Source organism: Phoenix dactylifera, chromosome 2 (assembly GCF_009389715.1).
Source record: "Phoenix dactylifera cultivar Barhee BC4 chromosome 2, palm_55x_up_171113_PBpolish2nd_filt_p, whole genome shotgun sequence".
Lineage (NCBI taxonomy): Eukaryota > Viridiplantae > Streptophyta > Magnoliopsida > Arecales > Arecaceae > Phoenix > Phoenix dactylifera.
Genome location: NC_052393.1, coordinates 9,564,992 through 9,585,836, shown reverse-complemented (window position 1 = coordinate 9,585,836; position 20,845 = coordinate 9,564,992). Strand labels below are relative to the sequence as shown.

At 49.5% G+C, this 20,845-nt stretch overlaps 1 protein-coding gene across 1 annotated transcript; it reads left to right on the top strand.

Annotated features, from left to right (window-relative positions):
- The first annotated feature begins 3,391 nt into the window (after positions 1-3,391).
- On the top strand, positions 3,392-20,061 carry LOC103716565 (probable plastid-lipid-associated protein 11, chloroplastic). Its single transcript, XM_008804606.3, is given in 6 exon segments — positions 3,392-3,643; positions 3,646-3,792; positions 3,795-3,923; positions 3,926-3,941; positions 4,050-4,115; positions 19,684-20,061. Coding segments are annotated over 6 exon segments (600 nt in total). The 5' UTR covers positions 3,392-3,501; the 3' UTR covers positions 19,784-20,061.
- The last annotated feature ends 784 nt before the right edge of the window (positions 20,062-20,845 follow it).

Sequence of the window (20,845 nt, the reverse complement as noted above, 5' to 3'; positions counted from 1 at the left end):
CAAAATGTAACCGAACCGGAGTCCGGTTTTCCAACTTTGGGTCCGTAAAGAACCGACGAGAATTTTCTATTTTTATGCTAGAGCCTAGACACGAAGCCTTTAGATTTTCATTAAAGAGAAGGACAAGGTTAGCTTTACTTTTAGAACACATAGCAACACTCTTTCATAAACCCCCTAAGGTTCAAGCTACCAACAAATTGTATTTCACGTGCATCAAGATCAACTCACAACCTCTAAAAGAGAGGAGCAAGGTAACTAGCCAAGGCCAAACACCAATTTGTGAGGCTCGTTTGTATTTATTTTTTCCATCAACCTATAATGTCCTTGTCCTTCTTGAAACAAAAGTGTATTAAAGCAATTAATTTAACATCGAAATTTTTCTCCATTGACATGGATGGTTTGAAAAAACATTCTAGTGAAAACTCTAGCTTTTTTATCTATTCTACCATATAATGAATGTTTGTGTATTTTCGAAGCTCTTTCAATTATCTATATTTCAACAACTCCTCGTGTCTTATCAAGTGCATCGCATTTGTGGTATGCTAGTAGATTGTTGATAGACACATAGCAACAATCCACCAACCATCATTCAACAGTAAGCTCATTCATCCACATATTCTCTTCTTTTGCATCAGCAAACAGGCTACAACCTGCTCCTCCCCCATCCTCTTTTCTTTATCTCTATACATGTTTTAAGTGCATGCTTGCATGTAATCATGTAATTGTAAATAACAATTTTAGATTCCTTGTGTCATGCCCCCGCCTACACGGGGCACGTGAGGCACCTAGTGCCCACGTGGGAGCCACATAAGGAGGGAACACGGGGCTCCCCTGCTAGATATTGTCCGGTTTCGGAGCTTCACGCAAGCGTCCTTCATCCCTCCCCGATTTTGTTTTCCTTCCAAAACGCGTCTGCAGGATTTGGAGACACCCACCTCATATGCCCAGGCTCTGGAACGAGTCTTTCCGATGTAGAATTATTGAGCCTCACACCCTTCCACCATCGAACAAGGGCCGTCCTCGGCTCTGGTACATTGTCTCATAATATAATGCATATAATTGTTTACACATGCACTTAAAAAGTAGCCCTTACACTTCACATATTGTGTTTGATTGTAGCCATTTGTCTAACTAGTTACCTTCTTTGCCTTTCCCCTTTTTTAGCAATGTGTATGATATAACTAATCATCAAACTATAAATCCCAAGGGATATTTATTATCAAGATTTTGAATGAACTTTAAATTCAAAAGATAAGCATTATGATGTAATAGAGCAACATGATCAACAAGAAAGACAAAATTTCAAATAAAGTCAAGAATTTTTCTAAATAAGCGGAATCTCAGAAAGACGCATACATAGGGATGATAAGATATTTAAATGTTATATTAAAACAATGGATATGTTCCACCTACGCAAAGATTTCTCTTTATTTGATACTAGAGCTGGACACTTGAGATTATGGTATAGAAATTGACAATATTTCGTCACACTTAAAATTAAAATTATAGAACTGAAAGTGCACGAGAGGATGGAGTCATACACTTAAACATGACAATTATATAGAGACTAGAGTCATGGTGCATGCAATGCATATGAAATAGCATGGGAGTTCTTAAGCTAGTGTATATGACGTAAAAGAACTCCTTAGGTAAAGAAAAAGAAATCTTGAATAGTAAAAATAGAAATGAGAGTCAGCATGGAGTCCACCATGAACTCTCTTCGGTTGAGGAGATGCCTTACAAGATTTTTGTCATTCATGGGAGCTGCATGGAGCCTAGCTCGGTGAGAGACAAAAAGCATGAATAAGGTTATATTCAGTATATTTAAAAAATGAAATAAAAATCTATCAAAAAATGGAATTCCCTAGAGGTTGGGCTTGTACTCTTGAGCAGCCATTTTACAAGATTAAAGATTAGAATAGAATTGGACACATAAGATGCAAATAAGAGATGCTGCGATTATTGGTGGAATATTCCTATTGTATCTTGAAAAAGCAAACCCGTTGCATGCAAGATCACTATTGTCAAGTGATGAACATAAAATGGGGAGTCATTGGTTGTCTAAGTTAGTATATATTGAATTAAATCAAATATTTTAAAATTTGAAAACCAAATATTTGACTTAGTCAACGGCCAAGTGACAAGCATCCGTGCACAAGTAAGGGAGCAAACATGAAAAGACCCCCAAAGAAAGCAGGTCATGACAAGTGTCATACATCTACATTCAAAAGCAAGCATGGAAAGGCCCTCTGAAAAAGAAAGAAAGCATAGACGGTCAAGATACAATAGCTGCAGGATGAAAGGAGCACAAGAAGACACATCATCAATCCGCGAGAGAAGAATCTGTTTCTTTTGACGCGCCTGAACCTATATAAAGGGCTCTAGAAATCATTGGGAAGAAAAAAAATAAAGTAATTTTTTCTTCTCTTAATAATTTCAATTATTTTTTGAGTTTTTTTTGAGCTATCTGCAAACGTGAACGTGGTCTTCTTTCTTTCCTGGAGGTGCATTGACAGAAAAGACGTGGTTCTGTATGTTTTGAAAGAAGACAATGATCCTATTCTTTGGGGGGATAATGCTAACTTAGACGATATTCGAGAAATGCTCAAAAGAAGGAAGCAGCACAAGGGTCGTCGTATCTTTAGGAGATCTGTGCGAGCAGACTCGTGCATGGGAAGTATAAACTTTCCTGGGACAACGCGTTAGCGTGCTTCGATGCCTAGGCCATCTTCTCTCTCTTTCTTCATTTTATCATGCTATTGTTAAGTTAATTATTTATTAGTTTATTCTTCTTATTTACTATTTTTAAATATTAAGAATATTTAATTATTAATTTATCAATTATATTTGTGCATCTTGGCTAACAGTATAGTGGGTTTGAATCTCCTTACATCTCACCTTGATAAAAATCACTAATCTATCTTATTGGCAAAGTTAATTGATATTTGTAACAAAGATCTAGATTCAATCTAAGGGTCCGTGTGAATAATGCAACAGAAACGCCCTGAATTTTCTGTTAGATTCGTGTATTGGACTGCCCCTTTAAGTATGACTCATCTCAACCCAATAGCTCCCAGTCCATACCTTTAGGCTTTTTTTTTTTTTTTTTTAACTGTAGATCGATAGACCCACGAATTAGGATTTAGGTTGGAACTTGGATGATACGAGCTGGATGGGTTAAGAGGTTTGATTTTAAGGATATTCTTGCACGAAATCAAAAAGGCTCAAATTTGGTGATCTCACGATCTTAATGGAGACTGGACCAAATACGCGCTCCAAAATATCTATCCTGGAGGACCCCACCATATCCATGGCAGGAGCGCCGTCCGATCGGTGTACCTTCAAGGACCACCACTCAAAGCCCGCGTCGGACCGTTAAGTCAGTGGCCATCTAAATCCCACGGCAACCCCCCGCCATGGCGACCTCATCCCTCTTATTCTCTTCCCCTTCCCCTCCCCTCCTCGCCCCTCCACCAACCTCCGCACCCCGCGACCCATTCCATGTCCAAGCCGACCTCCCCTCCCCGCCACCGCCGCTCCACCGTAGCCGCCGCCCGATCCGTGCGCTCCAGCGAGTCTCTCCGGGCCAAGGCCGACCTTCTCGCCCTCATCTCCGACCAGGACCGAGGCCTCCGGACGCAAAATACCCCTCGAAGCGAGCGGAGATCGTCGCCGCCATCGAGGCGCTCGCCGTCCATGGAAAGGATGCCGACACCACGGGCTCCTCCCTCTCGGGCACTTGGCGGATGCTGTGGACCACCGAGAAGGAGCAGCTCTTCATCATCAAGAACGCCTCCTTTTAGGCACCCAGGCCGGCGACGTCCTCCAGGTCATAGATGTCGAGAAGAGCCTCTTGAACAATGTGATCACGTTTCCCCCCTCTGGGGTTTTCTTCGTTCGGTCCTCCATCGAAGCCGAGCCGCCTCAAGAATAAATTTTAGGTATAAAAGTCGCGTTTCCTCCGTTATTGGGCTATTACTTCAGGAATTGTGGGTTTTTCGGGATAAATTCTGGATTGTGATTTGCCGGGTTTCTCGTTCTTGGGGCAGATTCACGAGTGCGGTTCTGAGAGGGAGCGACTGGGAGATTCCATTGCCGCCGTTTGGACAAGGATGGTGAGTGATTCTCTCTCTCTCTCTCTCTCTCTCTCTCTCTCTCTCTCTCTGAATTTTTATTTTTCCTGTCGAATTTTGAGTCAATAGATGCTGCTTTTGAGTAATCTTAAGGATACATGCACCTAAATTGGGGCAAAGATTATTTTTCTATGTAGATTTTAGGAGCGATGCTTGATAATTTCTCTCTTTTGGTATCCTATACATTCTTGGCATTTCCCTGACTTGGCTCTGGACATTCCTCACCATGCTGATGAAATGTTTGATAAAGGGTGGAAGAGAAAGTAATCCTTGCATCAGTCAGGCTGATGAAATGAAACACATATGAAGGGAAAAGTTGCTTTTGCATGTTTTTGGGTTTGCCAGATACCTCGATGTAATTTTCAGAAAATGGAAAAGATCCACATTTCACGTTCATGCCACTCTAAAGTTGCACAAAATGTAGTGACATATGGCCTGATAAGAGAAAACATTGCAGAGGGCTAACTCTGAAAATAACTTCTGTTGGGGGAATACGGTTTTCCCCAGCAATATAGTAACCCCGCCTCTAAGAAGCCGCATAGCCGCCGACCTTGGACAACCGAAGTCGGCGTCCGACCTCAGAACGTCCGACCTCAGAACCTCCGACCTGGAGAATTCCCGACCCCAGAGGTCTGTCCTTGTCGACCACCTACTACGGCCGTACCCCTCCGAGGCCCGGCTGAGGGCCATATCCTGCCACTGCCCAGCATTTATTGCGCATGACCTCTGCAAACCCCCGGTTCACTCAACAATTAATGCAAACCCCCGGTTCACTCAACAATTAATGCGGACCTCCGGCCTACTCCACAATTAATGCGAATCTCCGGCTTACTCAACAATTAATGTGCACCTTCGGCTTACTCAACAATTAATGCGCATGGCTCCTATTATCTACGGACCTACAGCTCTCCACGGCAAATCAGCTCAGCAGAGTCCAGTCAACCATGAGAAGTCTCTGATCTCGGCCTTACCTCCGACATCAATGCAATGATTCACCCGATCGCGTGCCAGCTCGGGTCGTACGACGGCCTCATCTCCGACATCAATGCAATGATTCACCCGATCGTGTGCCAGTCCAAGCAACATGCCGAGCCGTACAACGGTCTCGCCCCATCACATCACAGGTAAACCGACCCCCCTTATAAAAGGGAACTCTTGCTCCTCAAAGGGGGGTTGAAAACAGAAAACTCAAAAGATACTGTTCTTCTCTTTCTCTTTTAAACACGATTGCCCCCCTCTGACTTAAGCATCGGAGGGCCGGCGCCGGAAAATCCGGCCACCGGCTTCTCTGCAGGCACCCCGACGGAGGACGCCGCCCCGACGGACCGCCACTCCCCTGTGCCCACCTGCCGTTCCCCTCCTCGACCGACGACCGCCCCCGGGTCCAATTTCCAGCAACAGTTGGCGCTAGAGGAAGGGCCCGAGTCGCGATCATGAAGTTGAGAAGTAAGGGAGCCTCCAATATCTCCCCGGCGTCCCCCACAGAGTCCTGGACACTCCATCCAGAATTCGCCTACTCCGGCTGACCCGGTTCCCCGGGTCCAGCGGAGCAATTCAATGCTCTGGTGCAGCAAGTTCAGGCCCTGGCCGCTGCCGTTCAAGGCCTGCGGCGCGAGGAGGCCTTACCAACGCTTCCCTCGCAGGCCCAGGTCTTGCCGGAGTTTCCTCCCAACGGCCCGATTCTCCCAGGCCAGAATCTTCATGGCTCCTCCAGGGCCAACAACGAAGGGCGGGCCTCCCCCTAGAGAGAGCTGCCGGGGGAAGGTCTCAACAGAAGACCCCAACTCTCTGAAGCCGATCAGCCCCAGACCACCGTGAGCCGGAGCAAACCACGGTGACGATTCCACGGGTTGGAGAGCTCGACAGGAAAAGTCGAACACTTGGAGCGCCAGATCGAAGCGCTCCACAGCAAGAAGGCAAGACAGATGGGGATTTTGAATTCACCACCAAGTCCCCCTTCTCCCGCCAGATCGAGGATGAGCCGGTCCCCGCGAGGTTTAAGATGCCTCAAGTGGAGCCCTACAGCGGAATCACCGACCCCCTCGACCACTTGGAGAGCTACCGAGCTCTCATGGCCCTACAAGGATCCTCGGAGGCCGTACTTTGTAGGCCTTCCCGGCGACTCTTCGAGGGACAGCTCGGCTTTGGTTTTTCCGGGCTAAAGCCGAGCAACGGTATCTTCCTTCGAGCAACCTCGGCAGGCAGTTTGCTACCAATTTTGCTGCCAGCCGACGCCAACGGCGGACGTCGGACTCCCTCCTGGATATCAAGCAGAAGGAGGGGGAATCCCTCAAGGAGTATCTAGACCGTTTTACTGCGCCACGTGGGAAGTTCGCGGAGCTGGACCAGTCAATAGCCATGTCGGCTCTAAAGACTGGGGTTCGCTCTTATCGATTCCTTTCTCTATCGAGAAGAGCTTCCCGGCCGACTTCACCGAGATGCTGGCCCCGAGCTCGAAAGTATGCAAAGGCCGAGGAGGCAATCGCCTCCAGGCGGGGCGCGATTGAGCCCGCCTCAAGGAAGCAGAAGAAACGCCGCGAGGAGCCGCGGGCCCGACAAAGAAGCCCGATCCCCCCGTCGAGAGAAGAACCTCCCCCGACTGAGGAGCCCGCCTCGGCAGCGGGGACAACCTCAACGGAGGACCCCACCTCGACCAAGGTCCCCACCACGGCCTCGGACGTACCCAGGGAGGTACGAGAATTACACACCTGTCAATGCTCCCCGGGCCGAGATTTTGATGGAAATCGAAGGTCGGGATTTCTTCCGACCTCCGCCTCCTATGCGGGATACAGGAGTTCCCGCAATCCCAGGAAGTACTGCCGCTTCCACCGAGACCGCGGGCACGACACGGAGGATTGCTTTCAGCTCCGAGACGAGATAGAGGCGCTTATCCGCCGCGGAGTACTCAATCGGTTCGTAAGGAACCGACGTGAGGAAAGGAGGCCAGCGGAAAACGCCACACCGCCCGAAAATCCGGACGACAACAGGCCTATCGCCGGCACCATCAATGTAATCGGAGGAGCCTCGGCAGGAGGATCAGCCCAAGGAGTCTCCCCGAAGCGCCCGCGTACTGCTGAAGTCATTTCGTTCTCGGACGAGGACTTGGAAGGGGTTGAGACCCCCACGATGACGCTGTGGTCATCTCCATGATTGTAAATAAGTTTGATGTAAAACGTGTCCTAGTTGACAATGGAAGTTCAGCCAACGTTTTGTACTACCATGCCTACCAAAAAATGGGGTTACCAGAAGGACATCTCCGGAAAATTAATACCCCACTGTCGGGTTCACCGGAGACTCGGTCCCAGTCGAGGGAGGTCAGCTTCCTTGTTACGGTCGGCCTCGCTCCCAGGAAAGCACTGTGAGGACGGACTTTCTTGTGGTCCGTCTACCCAGCCTACAACGCCATCCTTGGGCGGCCAGGGCTAAATGCCCTCCGAGCCGTGGTCTCAACCCGCCATCTACTCATGCGATTCCCCACCGGCCAAGGAGTAGGCGAGGTCCGCGGGGATCAGCTGGTTGCCAAGCAGTGCTACATGGCGGCAAGAGTGAAGCAACCAACCGAGGCGCCGACTCAGGCAACGGGCCCCTCGCTACCCATAGAAACCCTGGACGCAAGGGACCCTCTGGAAGAAGCAAGTAGAGCCCGGTGAGCTTCTCGTTCAAGTTCCTCTACAGAAAATTTTTCCGAGCTAACTGTGCAGGTCGGCTCCGGCCTTGGCGTCCGCGAGAGGGATCACCTCATCAGCTTCCTGCGGGACAATGCTGATGTCTTCGCCTGGTCGCCCGCCGACGTACCAGGAATTGACCCTGAGGTCATGGTCCATCGACTCCAGGTGAAGCCGACCAGCAGACCTGTAAGCAGAAAAAAAGGGGCTCTGCCCCGGAACGACAACGAGCTGCAGCCGAGGAAGTGGATAAACTCCTTGAAGCTGGCTTCATCCGGGAGGTCTCCTACCCAGACTGGCTCGCCAACATAGTCCTCGTGAAGAAGGCCAATGGGAAATGGCGCATGTGCGTGGACTACACCGACCTGAACAAGGCCTGCCCGAAAGACAGTTTCCCCTTCCAAGCATCGACCAGCTCGTCGATTCCACCTCAGGACATCAATTGCTGACCTTCATGGACGCCTTCTCAGGATATAATCAAATCCGAATGGCGCCAGAAGACGAGGAGAAGACGGCCTTCATCACCGACAAGGGCACCTATTGCTACAAGGTGATGCCTTTCGGTCTGAAGAACGCTGGAGCCACATATCAGAGGCTGGTCAGCCAAATTTTTGAGGACCAGATCGGCCGAAATATGGAAGTTTATGTGGATGACATGTTGGTGAAGAGCCGAGCGGCGGAGCACCATGTAGCTGACCTCAACGAGACGTTCTCCAAGCTCAGGAGATACCGAATGAAGCTCAACCCAGCAAAGTGCGCGTTCGGAGTTACCTCAGGCAAATTCCTGGGTTTCATAGTGACCCAGCGCGGAATTGAAGCCAACCCGAGAAAATCCGAGCGCTGCAAGAGATGACGCCTCCGAAGACAGTCAAAGAGGTGCAGCGGCTTACCGGACGGGTTGCCGCCTTGGGGAGATTTGTCTCCCGATCGGCTGAGCGCTGCCTCCCATTCTTCAAGATCCTTAAGCGGCCAAAGGACTTCCTGTGGTCAGAAGAATGCCAGCAGGCCTTTGAAGAGCTCAGGAGCCTTCTGGCCTCTCCCCCGCTACTCACCAAGCCTCAGCGGGACGAAGTTCTTTACTTATACCTGGCCGTCTCCCGGTCGCAGTAAGCTCGGTCCTGGTCCGGAAGAGGACAAGCTCCAAAAGCCGGTCTACTACATCAGCCGGGTCCTCAGGGATGCTGAGACCCGATATTCTAAACTTGAGAAGACAATTTTTGCTCTTATCATCTCAGCTCGGAGACTCCGGCCTTATTTTCAAGCACATACAATAGTCATACTGACCGACCAGCCTATGAAGCAAATATTGCAAAGGTCAGATCGTGCGGGGAGGATCGCCAAGTGGGCGGTCGAGCTCGGGAGTTCGACCTCGAATATCGGCCCAGGCCGGCCATTAAAGCTCAAATACTCGCCGACTTCCTCGTGGAATGCACCTTGCCAGACGACCCCGAGCTACCGTCTGCATCTATGGAGGGAACCCCGAGGCTACCATGGGTCCTATATTCGGACGGGTCCTCAACTTCGGGGGGTAGCGGAGCTGGACTCATCCTCACCAGCCCGGATGGAGTGGTGGCCGAGCAAGCCTTACGCCTCGAGTTTCCGGCCTCAAACAACGAGGCAGAGTATGAGCGCTCATTGCTGGGCTCAAATTGGCGAAGGAACTGAAAGTGGAAGACTGAAGGCCTTCAGCGATTCCCAGCTGATAGTGAGCCAATCCAGGGAGACTTTGAAGCAAAAGAGCCATCAATGCAGAAATATCTCCAAAAAGTGCGGGAACTCACGTCGCCTTAGGCTCTTTCAGCATCCAGCACATTTCCAGAGCGGAGAATCTCAGGGCAGACCAGTTGTCCAAACTGGCGACCTCCCGCATGAGCGAGCTTTCCAAGGAGACAACGCTCGAGTATCTTCGGACACCCAGCACGGAGGAACCCGAACCCACCATGTGCATCGACTTCAAGCCGAGCTGGATCGACGGGTTCGTCCGCTATCTCCAGGACGGAACCCTCCCTCATGATGAGACAGAGGCTCGCCGGATCAAGCGCCAAGCTTCCCGGTATGTCCTATATGAAAACAAGCTCTATCGTCGATCATTCACTTCTCCTATTCTCAGATGTCTCCGCCCCTCTGAGGCGGACTATGCCCTCCGAGAAGTCCATGAAGGAATATGCGGAAATCACCTGGGAGGTCGGGCTTAGCCTATAAGATCCCGCGGCAAGGATATTACTGGCCCACGCTCCAGAAGGATGCGACGGACTTCGTTCAGAAGTGCGACCGGTGCCAACGGAACGCCAACATCCAACGCCGACCTTCGGCCCTGCTAACTTCAATCATCGCCCCCTGGCCGTTTGCCCAATGGGGGATCGACATTCTGGGGCCCTTTCCTCTGGCCACCGGGCAAAGAAAATTTCTGGTCGTCTCCATCGACTACTTCACCAAATGGGTTGAAGCTGAACCTGTAGCCCGGATCACCGAGCAAAAGATGCGGGACTTCGTGTGGAAGTCCATAATCTGCAGATTCGGACTTCCCCGAATCCTTATATCTGACAATGGTCGGCAGTTCGACAACGTCCACTTCAGAGAATTTTGCTCCGAGCTCGGCATCGACCACCGCTTCACCTCGGTCGCCCATCCCCAGACAAACGGGGAAAACTGAGGTAACTAATCGTACCATTTTGCAGGGACTCAAGGCCAGACTTGATCGATCCAAAGGACAGTAGGTCGAGGACTTGTACAACGTCCTCTGGGCATACCGGACCACGTTCCGATTGCCCACAGGAGAGGCCCCCTTCAACCTAGCATATGGCACAGAGGTGTCATCCCGCTGGAAATCGGCCTCCCTTCTTCAAGGGTGGAGCACTACGACCCCGACACCAACTCTTCCCGACTCAGGAGTAATCTGGATCTCGTTGAAGAGACACGAGAGGTCGCCCAGGTCCGTATGGCAAGATACCAACAGAAAACGGGCCCAATACTACAACTCCAGAGCCAAGCCCAAGCTCTTCAAAGTAGGGGACCTCGTCCCTCAGGAGAGCCGAGACTTCACAGCCAACTGAGCAGGGAACGCTCGCCCCAAATTGGGAAGGGCCGTATCAAATCGCCCGAGTACAACGACCCGGAGCATACAAGTTGAAATCCCTCGAAGGGACTCCAATTCCGCGAAGCTGGAAACTCCGAGAATCTACGAATGTACTACCAATGAAACCCCTAGGGGTTCAAGACAATCAAGAACATGGACTCAGTCTCCTTTTTACAAATGATTCGTCCATTCCAATAATTATGATTATTTCTTCTAATGTCGGGTCGTTAGTGATCCTCAGATTCCTCGATTAAGATCGGGACGCCTCGAGGCTCGACCGTAGAGTCCTAAACTCCCTCGACCTCGGGAAGTATCGCAGGACGATTAAAAGTATCGACTTGACGCAAGATTTCTCCGACAAGGTCGGGATGTACGATTCCTCGACTAAGGTTGGGATGCCCCGAGGTTCGACCGTAGAGTCCCAAACTCCCTCGACCTCGGGATGTATCGCAGGTCGATAGAGCGTTCCCAGACCCATCGACCTGACGCAAGATTCCTCGACTAAGGTCGGGATGCCCGAGGGCCGACCGTAGAGTCCCAAACTCCCTCGACCTCGGGAAGAGTCGCAGATTAATGGAGCATTCCCAAACCCCTTCAACCTCGGCGGGCGCCATCGGGCCCATGAGAAGCCCGAGTTCTCCGAAAGTCAAAGAATGATTCCGAAAAGTTGGCGAGGAAATAAGGCAACCTACTCCGCTACGAGGAGCGCAACTTTGGAAGCGCAAAAGGTACATCCCACTTGATGCTCGCCTTGTTATATTTATCTGCGTGTTGCCAGCAAAATCTCGATTAAAGTCGAGACCTTATTTTGGCCAAGGTCGGATTGCTCCTACAAGTCGGTTTAAGACTAATCTCCCACTGACCTTATGCATGCTCCGCCTACTGAACCTCCACGACAACTTATGTAAGTCTTCGTAAACAAGGGCCCAATTCGGCCCCCATACACAGACTCCAATATCGACCTATGAAGATAACCTCGACCGCGGGCGTACTGATCGAGCTCAAGAAAACCGAGGTATCCTCTACAAGTTTCGACTCCGCTCGCCGAAACCTCGGCTGGGTCCGAGGGCGATAACTATGAACGCCCTGGCGTCGATTTGATTATCGGCTCCTCTTCGGGGGACAGCACTAACCCTTCTATAGACCTATGGTCCAAAAGCCGAGCACGAAAAGCTCGGCGAGACCCCCAGATAGCGGCCTATGCAAGTCTAGCACGGCCCCGCTCGGAGGCCTGAGGCCCGAGCTCGGTGCCTCAAGAATCCAAAAGCCAAACATGGCGACCTCTGTAATCTTTAAGTCCGAGCTGCAGGACTTAGGAAAGTTTCCTAAAAATCTAAGCTCAGAGCTCCCTCTGGCTAGTGTAATCTGAACTCAGGAAAGCGGAACATAATCAAAAAAGAACATGCCTTTATCAAGTAGCTCGGTAAAACAATAAGTTAAAATCCCGGCCTCGTTTACAACAAAGAAAGACAAAGAGAGATAAACATGAAATGACAAAAGGAATTTTTCATTGATGAAATGCCAAAAGGCTAAGTACAAAATTGGAGGTCGACCATTCAAAAACTTGAAGGCCGACCTCGATTACAATGGAAAGAAGAAATAAATCTAAGTCCTAAGGGGCGGCGGTCGCGTCGGCGTCACCCTCGGGGTCATCTATGGCGATGACTGGAGGGTCTTCGGCGGGCACGGGCTCGGGGTCTGCGGCAGGGGCCTCGGCGGGTGCCTCGGGAACGCCCTCCAACTCGGCCACCGCCGTCGCAGGCTCGGCTGCGTCCAACTCAGCCGACTCCGCCTCGGATGCCAGGGGCGGCGGGAACGTCGTCCGAATCGGAGCTGTAACCCAGCCTCATCCTCGGACGAATCGTCGAAAGATCGAACTGGGGGCAGATCCGGGCCATCTGCTTTCGGAAGTTGTCGAAGCCCCGGAGGAACCCGTCGACGGTTTCCTCCTCTAACATGTCGCGAAACTCCTCCGATTCTTTGAAGGAGTCTACGGCATGTTCGGCCCGCTCGAATGCCCTCCTCTCTCGAGCCTCCAGTTGCTCGATCTTGAGGCGCAGGACCCCGCCCTCGTACCTGAGGCCCGCGACCTCAGACTGGACCTCCCCTAGGCGCGCCTCCGAGGCACGCAAGGCCGACTTCGCCAAGGAGTGGGCAGCCCTCTCTTCCTCAAGCACCTCGACCATTGCTAGGCGCCCGGCCTCAGTGGCCTCCCTCCGCGCCTCGGCCTCGGCCAGCGTCGCCCCCAACTCGGCAATCTTCTTCTTAGCCAGCTCCAATTGCCGGCTGACTTGCCGAGTCTCTTCTTGACACCCTTGGGCGATGAATACCAGGGTGTCGACTTCGTGGATATGCTGCAAGAGAAAAAGGGTAAAGCGATTACGAGTTGAAAAACATAACATATTCGCCAGTAGTCTAAGGAAAATTGGGAAAGTAGCTTACCCGAGCGGTATTGCGGTAAGTACCGTCGACAACCTCTTCCAGCGGCAAGTTCCGGAACTCGGCCCGGTCCGCTGGAAGCATCGCACGCCGAAATACGGCGCGTGCGACATTGGCGTCGTGGATGGCCGAGCTCCCCTCGAGGAGTGGGGATCCTGGCTCGGCCGACTCCTCCCTAAAAACCCTCGAAGAGCTCGGTTCGTCCGAGCTAGGGATTTCGGGGCCGCTGACTTCGGGGCCTCTGGTCGGCTCAGGCCCCGAGCGCCGTAAGCGGATTACGGTCGGCCCCTCCCGCTGGGCGACGGGGGCGGGGCAAGGAGGGGCCGCTGGGCCCGCGTCGCCGGCGGCCCGTGTCCGCCCCTGATCAATTATGGAGGCCCCCGCCTCCGGGCCTCCCGTCCCGGCCGATGTGGAAGCACCGGCCGACCTCGACTTCTTCCGAGGTTGGGGAATAGCCCCCCCGGCCTTGGCCTCCCGCCTCTTCAATCGAGAGAAGAGAGACGTGTTGCTGGTCGGCATGTGGGGGATGTCTGAAACCAAAAATTTTCTCAAGTGTCAGACCAATGTTAGTGAGAAGAGAAAACAGATAAAAACAAAACGATGCGACTACTCTTACCCTCGGGGCGCGCCGAACTCAAGCCCACGCTCGCCAAGGCGTCCTCCCGTAGGAGCTCGGTCAGGTTGAATCCCTTCCCGAGGGCCCGTAGGGAGTCCAAGACCCTCAACTCCCTCCCCGAGGGCTCGAAGAGCCTATTGAGAGCCTTCAACCGAGGGTGCCCCCACCTCGGGTTGAACCCCCACGGCACCTCGGACGCAAGAAAGAAAAATTTTCCCTTCCACTCGTGAATAGAGGAAGGGGCGCCCTGAAAGAGTGACATACCGCCCCGAAAGGCGAAGTATAGCCACCCCGCATCCGCCGGGTTTTCCTTTAATAAAAAACACCGGCGGAAAACACTCACCGAGGTCGGGATCCCGTGCGCAAGACACAAGGACAAGAACCCGATTATGGTCCTCCACGAGTTCGGAGCAAGCTGTGCTGGGACGAGTTGATACTCTACCAGCAAATTGTTCACGAACTCGTGAACAGGGAACCGCAGGCCGGCCCAGAGCGTCTCGCGGTGGATCGCGATCCGACCTGGGGGCGGCCGCGTCGCCCTATCCTCCGGTCCCGCAGTTTCGAGACGAAACCCGGGCTGGAAGAAGAACCGGGAGCGGATTAACTCCAACTCCTCCCCCGACAAACTCGACCCTACTTCCTCTGGACCGAGACCCATTTTACAGAGAAATGAAATAAACTAAAGATAAAGGGAGTAAGGAGGAGGAGGAAGAGGAACCCTAGCTAACACAGGTGGAAACCTACGGAAAAGTCGCCGGAAATCGCTCCGGGCACCGCCGGCAAGATTTGGTCGAAAGGTAGGATGAAGGAGGAAACGGCAAAATGAAAGGCAACCAAATGGAACTCTTAGGGCAGATTCGTGGGGTTTATATAGACCCCCCTAACGGCCCAGATCGGCGGGTTCGGTTCCCACCCTCCGTCTGGATGGCGCCACGTGTCGGCCTCGGAAGCCGAAGCACCGCATTCACTCCAGATCAATAAATCGGGTACAAAATCGAAGCGCCGTCCCATCGGATCTCACGGCCTCATCATGGGTCCGCGAAACCGGACCACCTTGAAAGACGAGCGGACGTCACCCCCGCTCCCTTCATTTAATAAGCCTCAGGGACACGTGGAACGCTGGTATAACCTCAGCCTCCCCAGATCCCTATCCTCGCAATACGAGATCAGAAACATCCGACCTCGGATCATGCCGCGTGTTCATTTTGAAGCGCGAAACGGCATACCTATTTATAAGGGGGGCCTCGACCACGAGATCGAGGGCCGCCCCATCGGGCCCAGGGACCCTCATCATGAGTACGCCGTACGACGCGATCTCGGAGATCCAAAGGGCGCAATCCCCGTTGTAGCTGCTTCGGGATGCGTAAGGACGCAGACCCCGTTATAAGTTCGCCGTCTAAAGCAACCTCGAAGTGCCAAAGGGCGCAGACTCCGTTATAAAAGCTCCAAGACGCGTAAGGGTGCGGAAGTGATCCCCTTCGACCTCAATAACCACAATGACAATTTCTACTTCCCGCGTCCGAGCTCGCAAGCTGCTCGAACTCGGAAGTCGGGGGGTAGTGTTGGGGGAATACGGTTTTCCCCCAGCAATATAGTAACCCCGCCCCTAAGAAGCCGCATAGCCGCCGACCTTGGACAACCGAAGTCGGCGTCCGTCCTCGGAACGTCCGACCTCAGAACCTCCGACCTGGAGAATTCCTGACCCCAGAGGTCTGTCCTTGTCGACCACCTACTACGGCCGTACCCCTCCGAGGCCCGGCCGAGGGCCATATCCTGCCACTGCCCCAGCATTTATTGCGCATGACCTCTGCAAACCCCCGGTTCACTCAACAATTAATGCAAACCCCCGGTTCACTCAACAATTAATGCGGACCTCCGGCCTACTCCACAATTAATGCGAATCTCCGGCTTACTCAACAATTAATGCGCACCTTCGGCTTACTCAACAATTAATGCGCATGGCTCCTATTATCTACGGACCTACAGCTCTCCACGGCAAATCAGCTCAGCAGAGTCCAGTCAACCATGAGAAGTCTCTGATCTCGGCCTTACCTCCGACATCAATGCAATGATTCACCTGATCGCGTGCCAGCTCGGGTCGTACGACGGCCTCATCTCCGACATCAATGCAATGATTCACCCGATCGTGTGCCAGTCCAAGCAACATGCCGAGCCGTACAACGGTCTCGCCCCATCACATCACAGGTAAACCGACCTTCCTTATAAAAGGAAACTCTTGCTCCTCAAAGGGGGGTTGGAGACAGAAAACTCAAAAGATACTGTTCTTCTCTTTCTCCTTTAAACACAGATTGCCCCCCCTCTAACTTAAGCATCGGAGGGCCGGCGCCGGAAAACCCGGCCACCGGCTTCTCTGCAGGCACCCGACGGAGGACGCCGCCCGCCGACGGACCGCCACTCCCCTGTGCCCACCTGCCGCTCCCCCTCCTCGACCGACGACCGCCCTCGGGTCCAATTTCCAGCAACAACTTCTATCCAACATCATGGAAGAAGATTGTTGAAACAAATTCTTTTGGTAGAAATTCTGGATCTAATCTCACTACAAAAGAAATAGTCTTTTTCGGCGCTTTTTAGAGCCTATACCGGTGTTTATAAGTGTCGGTAATTTTGGCGCCGATGCTTTCAAAAGAATCGCAAAAGCGTCGGCTAGGTGGGAGGAAAAAAGAGAGCTTGTGCAAATTAAATTACACGGAAATCATAAAACAAAAGAATTTTTTTTCCTTAAAAATATATAAGGAAAAATTCTTTCCTAAAATACCTGAAATCTAGGAGTAAGGCTAAATTTATTATAAAAAAGGCATGTAAAGAAATAAAAACAGAATTCTTAAAAATTTAAATCTTGCATCTCACATACCCAAAAGTTCCTGAGGATGGTGTTGATAAACCTCAGCCTCAATTACAAGTCCACGAGGTAGAAGGGCCAATTACAAGTCCACGAGGTAGAGGTTGGCCCTTCAACTTGGGCTTGATATAGAATAGCAACAATTCCACATCCGTTGGTGGAAACCTCCAAACCTTTCCTTCCACCGCCTTTCCTTCTCCGAACTTTCTTTTTTCTTCTTCCAAAGTTGTTCAGTATACGAGAGAAAATCTAGTCTCTCTTCATGTTTATATAGCTACTATTATCCAACTCCTATACCAACTGGGAATAATTCTAAGCATTATTCCGAGATTGCTCGCCTCGCTTAGATAATATTAGCCAACCCATTCCTACACGAATCATGTTTAACGCTACCTTTATGCCATCATGATCCTGCTTATTCTAGAAACACCATTATCCTGACCAATTTAGGATTGGGGCGTCCACAGGTGCGTGAGAGAGAGAGAGAGAGAGAGAGAGAGAGAGAGAGAGAGAGAGAGATGTCCATTGAGAAGAGCTTCCGCTGGATCAAGCATGTATAATTTCATGAAAAAAGAGAGCTTTCGCAAATTAAATTACATGGAAATCATAAAACAAAAGAATTTTTTTCCTTAAAAAATATATAAAGAAAAATTCTTTCCAAAAATACCTAAAATCTGGGAGTAAGGCTAAATTTATTATAAAAAGACATGTAAAGAAATAAAAGTAGGATTCTTAAAAACTTAAATCTTGCATCTCACATACCTAGAAGTTCCTGAGGATGGTGTTGATAAACCTCAGCCTCAATTACAAGTCCACGAGGTAGAGGTTGGCCCTTCAACTTGGGCTTGAGATAGAATAGCAACAATTCAATGATGTTTCTTTTACAAATTACAATAAACTGTAAAAGATCCCCTAATCCCATCCCCAACCCCATCTGGGGTTCCATGTACAAATTACCAACAAAAAGATCCCCGAAGCAATCTGAGGATGTTTCTTTTCTTCCCTATTTTTACTAACAAAAAGAAGCGAAAAAGATCCCCAACCCCATCTGGAGTCGAGCTGCTGAAGCTCGAGCTGCCGTTGGAACCGGTTGATGGAGTCGTCGGCGTGGGCATCCACCTCCCCTTCCGCATCCTCCTCCTCCTCTGCCTTCGCCTCCCGCCGCCTGGTCCTCGGCCTCACTGTCGCTGGCCGAGGAACCACCTCCGCCTCCTCGGCCTTGATGTGTGCGAACAGCTTCACCGACGCCTCCTTGCCGACTTCTTTATCTACGCGGCTAGCTTCACCGGTACCTCCCCCATTGTCGGGCGCACGCCCGACTGGATGGATGAACTGGTCGTGCTCCTCGCCGGCGGGATCGGCCTACGGGGTGTGGATCGCCTCCGCAGCCTCGGAGACAGTAGGATCCGGGGCTAGCGTTTCCATCCTCCTCCTCCTCTCTCTCTCTCTCTCTCTCTCTCTCTCTGAGCTGCTAGGTTTCCATCGCTGGGGATGGGGTTTTTTTATATATAATGGGACTAGTTGAGCGTCATGGGGATTTCGACGATGCTTTTAAGTGTCGTCTCCCCACTCCCTTTGTTAGCCTCCGACGACGCTTTTAAAAGCATCGTCTTCGTTTTTCCTTTTTTTTTGGGCCTCTGACGATGCTTAAAAGCGTCGTCTTACGGTTTGCTTTTGACGCCGACCCAATTTAGCATCGTTTTCTACCGACGCAACTTAGAAACGTCGGCAAATTTTGGCGCTAGAGCTAAAATTATTGATGCTTCTATCTAGCGTCGGCATGTATACGTTGGCATTGCCCCTTTTTCCTGTAATGTCTTCTCCTAACTTCTTGCGTAGAAACTGCAATTTTAGAATCCTAAACATCAAGCATAGAGATTAAAGGTGCTACTCTGGGTTTATGTGGAACCAGGCACAAGTATACAAAGCTTTTGAACCAAAATAGGGCGGGGATACTTGTTAAATAATCTGTTTAAATGCACGCAATTTGTCTACATGCAAATAGTTACCTTAAGAGAAGTCAATCACAACCTGTCTTTGCTGGGAATAGTTTCAATTTACCCATGAATGGATTTTTGCAATACCATCATTCTTTAAGCTGGTCATAGGTTTTATACAATAACCATCTTCCTTCTATGGTCTTATTATTTCATGAAAGGAAAAGATATAAAAGCTTAAAAACCCCATGATGCCTTTCTCTATTCAGTTGTAATCCTTACCAAGGATCTTCTTTCAACATCCTCCCAGTTTCATTCTTTTGATAATCCTCATTTTAACCATCTAAAAGATAGACCAGAAGATGACTGGAAACCTCTGAATGGAGCAAATATTCAAGAGTGGTATCTATTAGATATCCAGATAATGGACCGGAGCAAAGGGAAAGATAACTTGTCAACTTGCTCTGGCAGTGAGAAAACTGAACTTCATAATGTAAATAACGAGATTCAGGACTGAGAAGAACTGATATTATAAACGAAACAAACACTAGCTTGAACTCACTTGGATGACCATTATTTTCTGCAGTAACATTTTTACCGATAGATTATACTTCACACGGGTTCAAGATCTGTTAACTCAGTTCACCTGACATAATTATCATGTTTCATCTCCTGTTCGACAAAGTGGATTGCAAAAAAATCTCGCTACTACCACTAATTTTTGGACAGTGAAAAATCCCAAGAGGCTAAGACCAAAATTCCTCATCCACCCTATTGTCTTGTCTAGGTGGAATGCCTTGAATTGATGAACCCACCCCATTTCGTGATTTTGTAGCATTTCCCACTGTTAGGGCTGCCATGAATATTTACTGTTTTCACTTCAGATTCATGATACTCATGTATGGCTGTTTTCTGTTTATCAGTATTATCAAAATATGTTTAATCTCCTGTATGTAGGTTTGAATCTGTATATCTAGATGAAGATATTCGAGTTGCAAAGGACATACGAGGGGACTATTTGGTCGTTGATCGCGCTCCTTATTGTTGGAAAGAATAAAATAGTGGAGATGGCAATCCAGTTACTGTTTAGAGTCTATTTACCTTGTCTTGAAGGTAATTTTGCCTGTAACTTTATGATTTTGTGAATAGGTATGTCTATTTCATTCTCATTACTGCAATGGTAGTTAACTATCATGCTGTGCAGTATTATATTGGGTTCCAAATTTTGGTGGAAATGAAGGATATCTTGTGCATGGGATGTTATCAGTCTTCTTCGTGTAACTTTTGGGTAAAAGTACTTCAGGTTCTCCACATAGATTGATGGTCATGTTGATTCTGATCGTACTATTTTGTCCTCAACCAGGTAATAACCTTTATAACTTATTTGACGACCTGCTTTTAACAAAATGGCAAAATGTACCATCCAAATATACGAAGGCCATATTCATACCTAGAAGTTAGGTACTTTTTAGTTACAATATTATCATTCCAACATGTACTGATAGATGTTAGATGACCATGGCATCTACTTGCACTTCATCTTGGACTTTACATGTTTATCAGCTCGGTAGCACAACCTGGAATGCTCACTTCATCTGGATAGGGGCAATTTCATGAACGAACAATCTAGAAAAAATTACAATAACTGTCATTTTCCAAGTTGAAAGTCCACTAGTTGAATGGATAGGGGTGCCATTATTGAGCAATATTGATCATCAATGCAATGGTTATCCCTTTTAGAGTCTGAAAAGGCATTAACTATTTCGTGGTAATTCAAGCAATAAGGTCACCATATTGTCGTAGAAAGACCAGACCAACCCTTTTAACCAGACTTCTAACTTTTTTTCTCTGAGAAATGCTTGCAAAACAGTATTAACACATGCAAACAAGTTTCAATAAAAAATTCATAAAAGATAAACATGTGGAAGATAGATATGTTTTAATTTAATTCAAAGTACCAAGCCTACCTTTAGTTATATGCATGTGTAAGTCAAACTATCTAACGAAGTTTATAATATATATTCTGTTCAACTTGCTTCTTTAATGGGATCGAGATATGTGCGCATCCACTCTCATAGCATATTTCTCAAATCTTGACTTCCACCGTAACCTTTCTTGA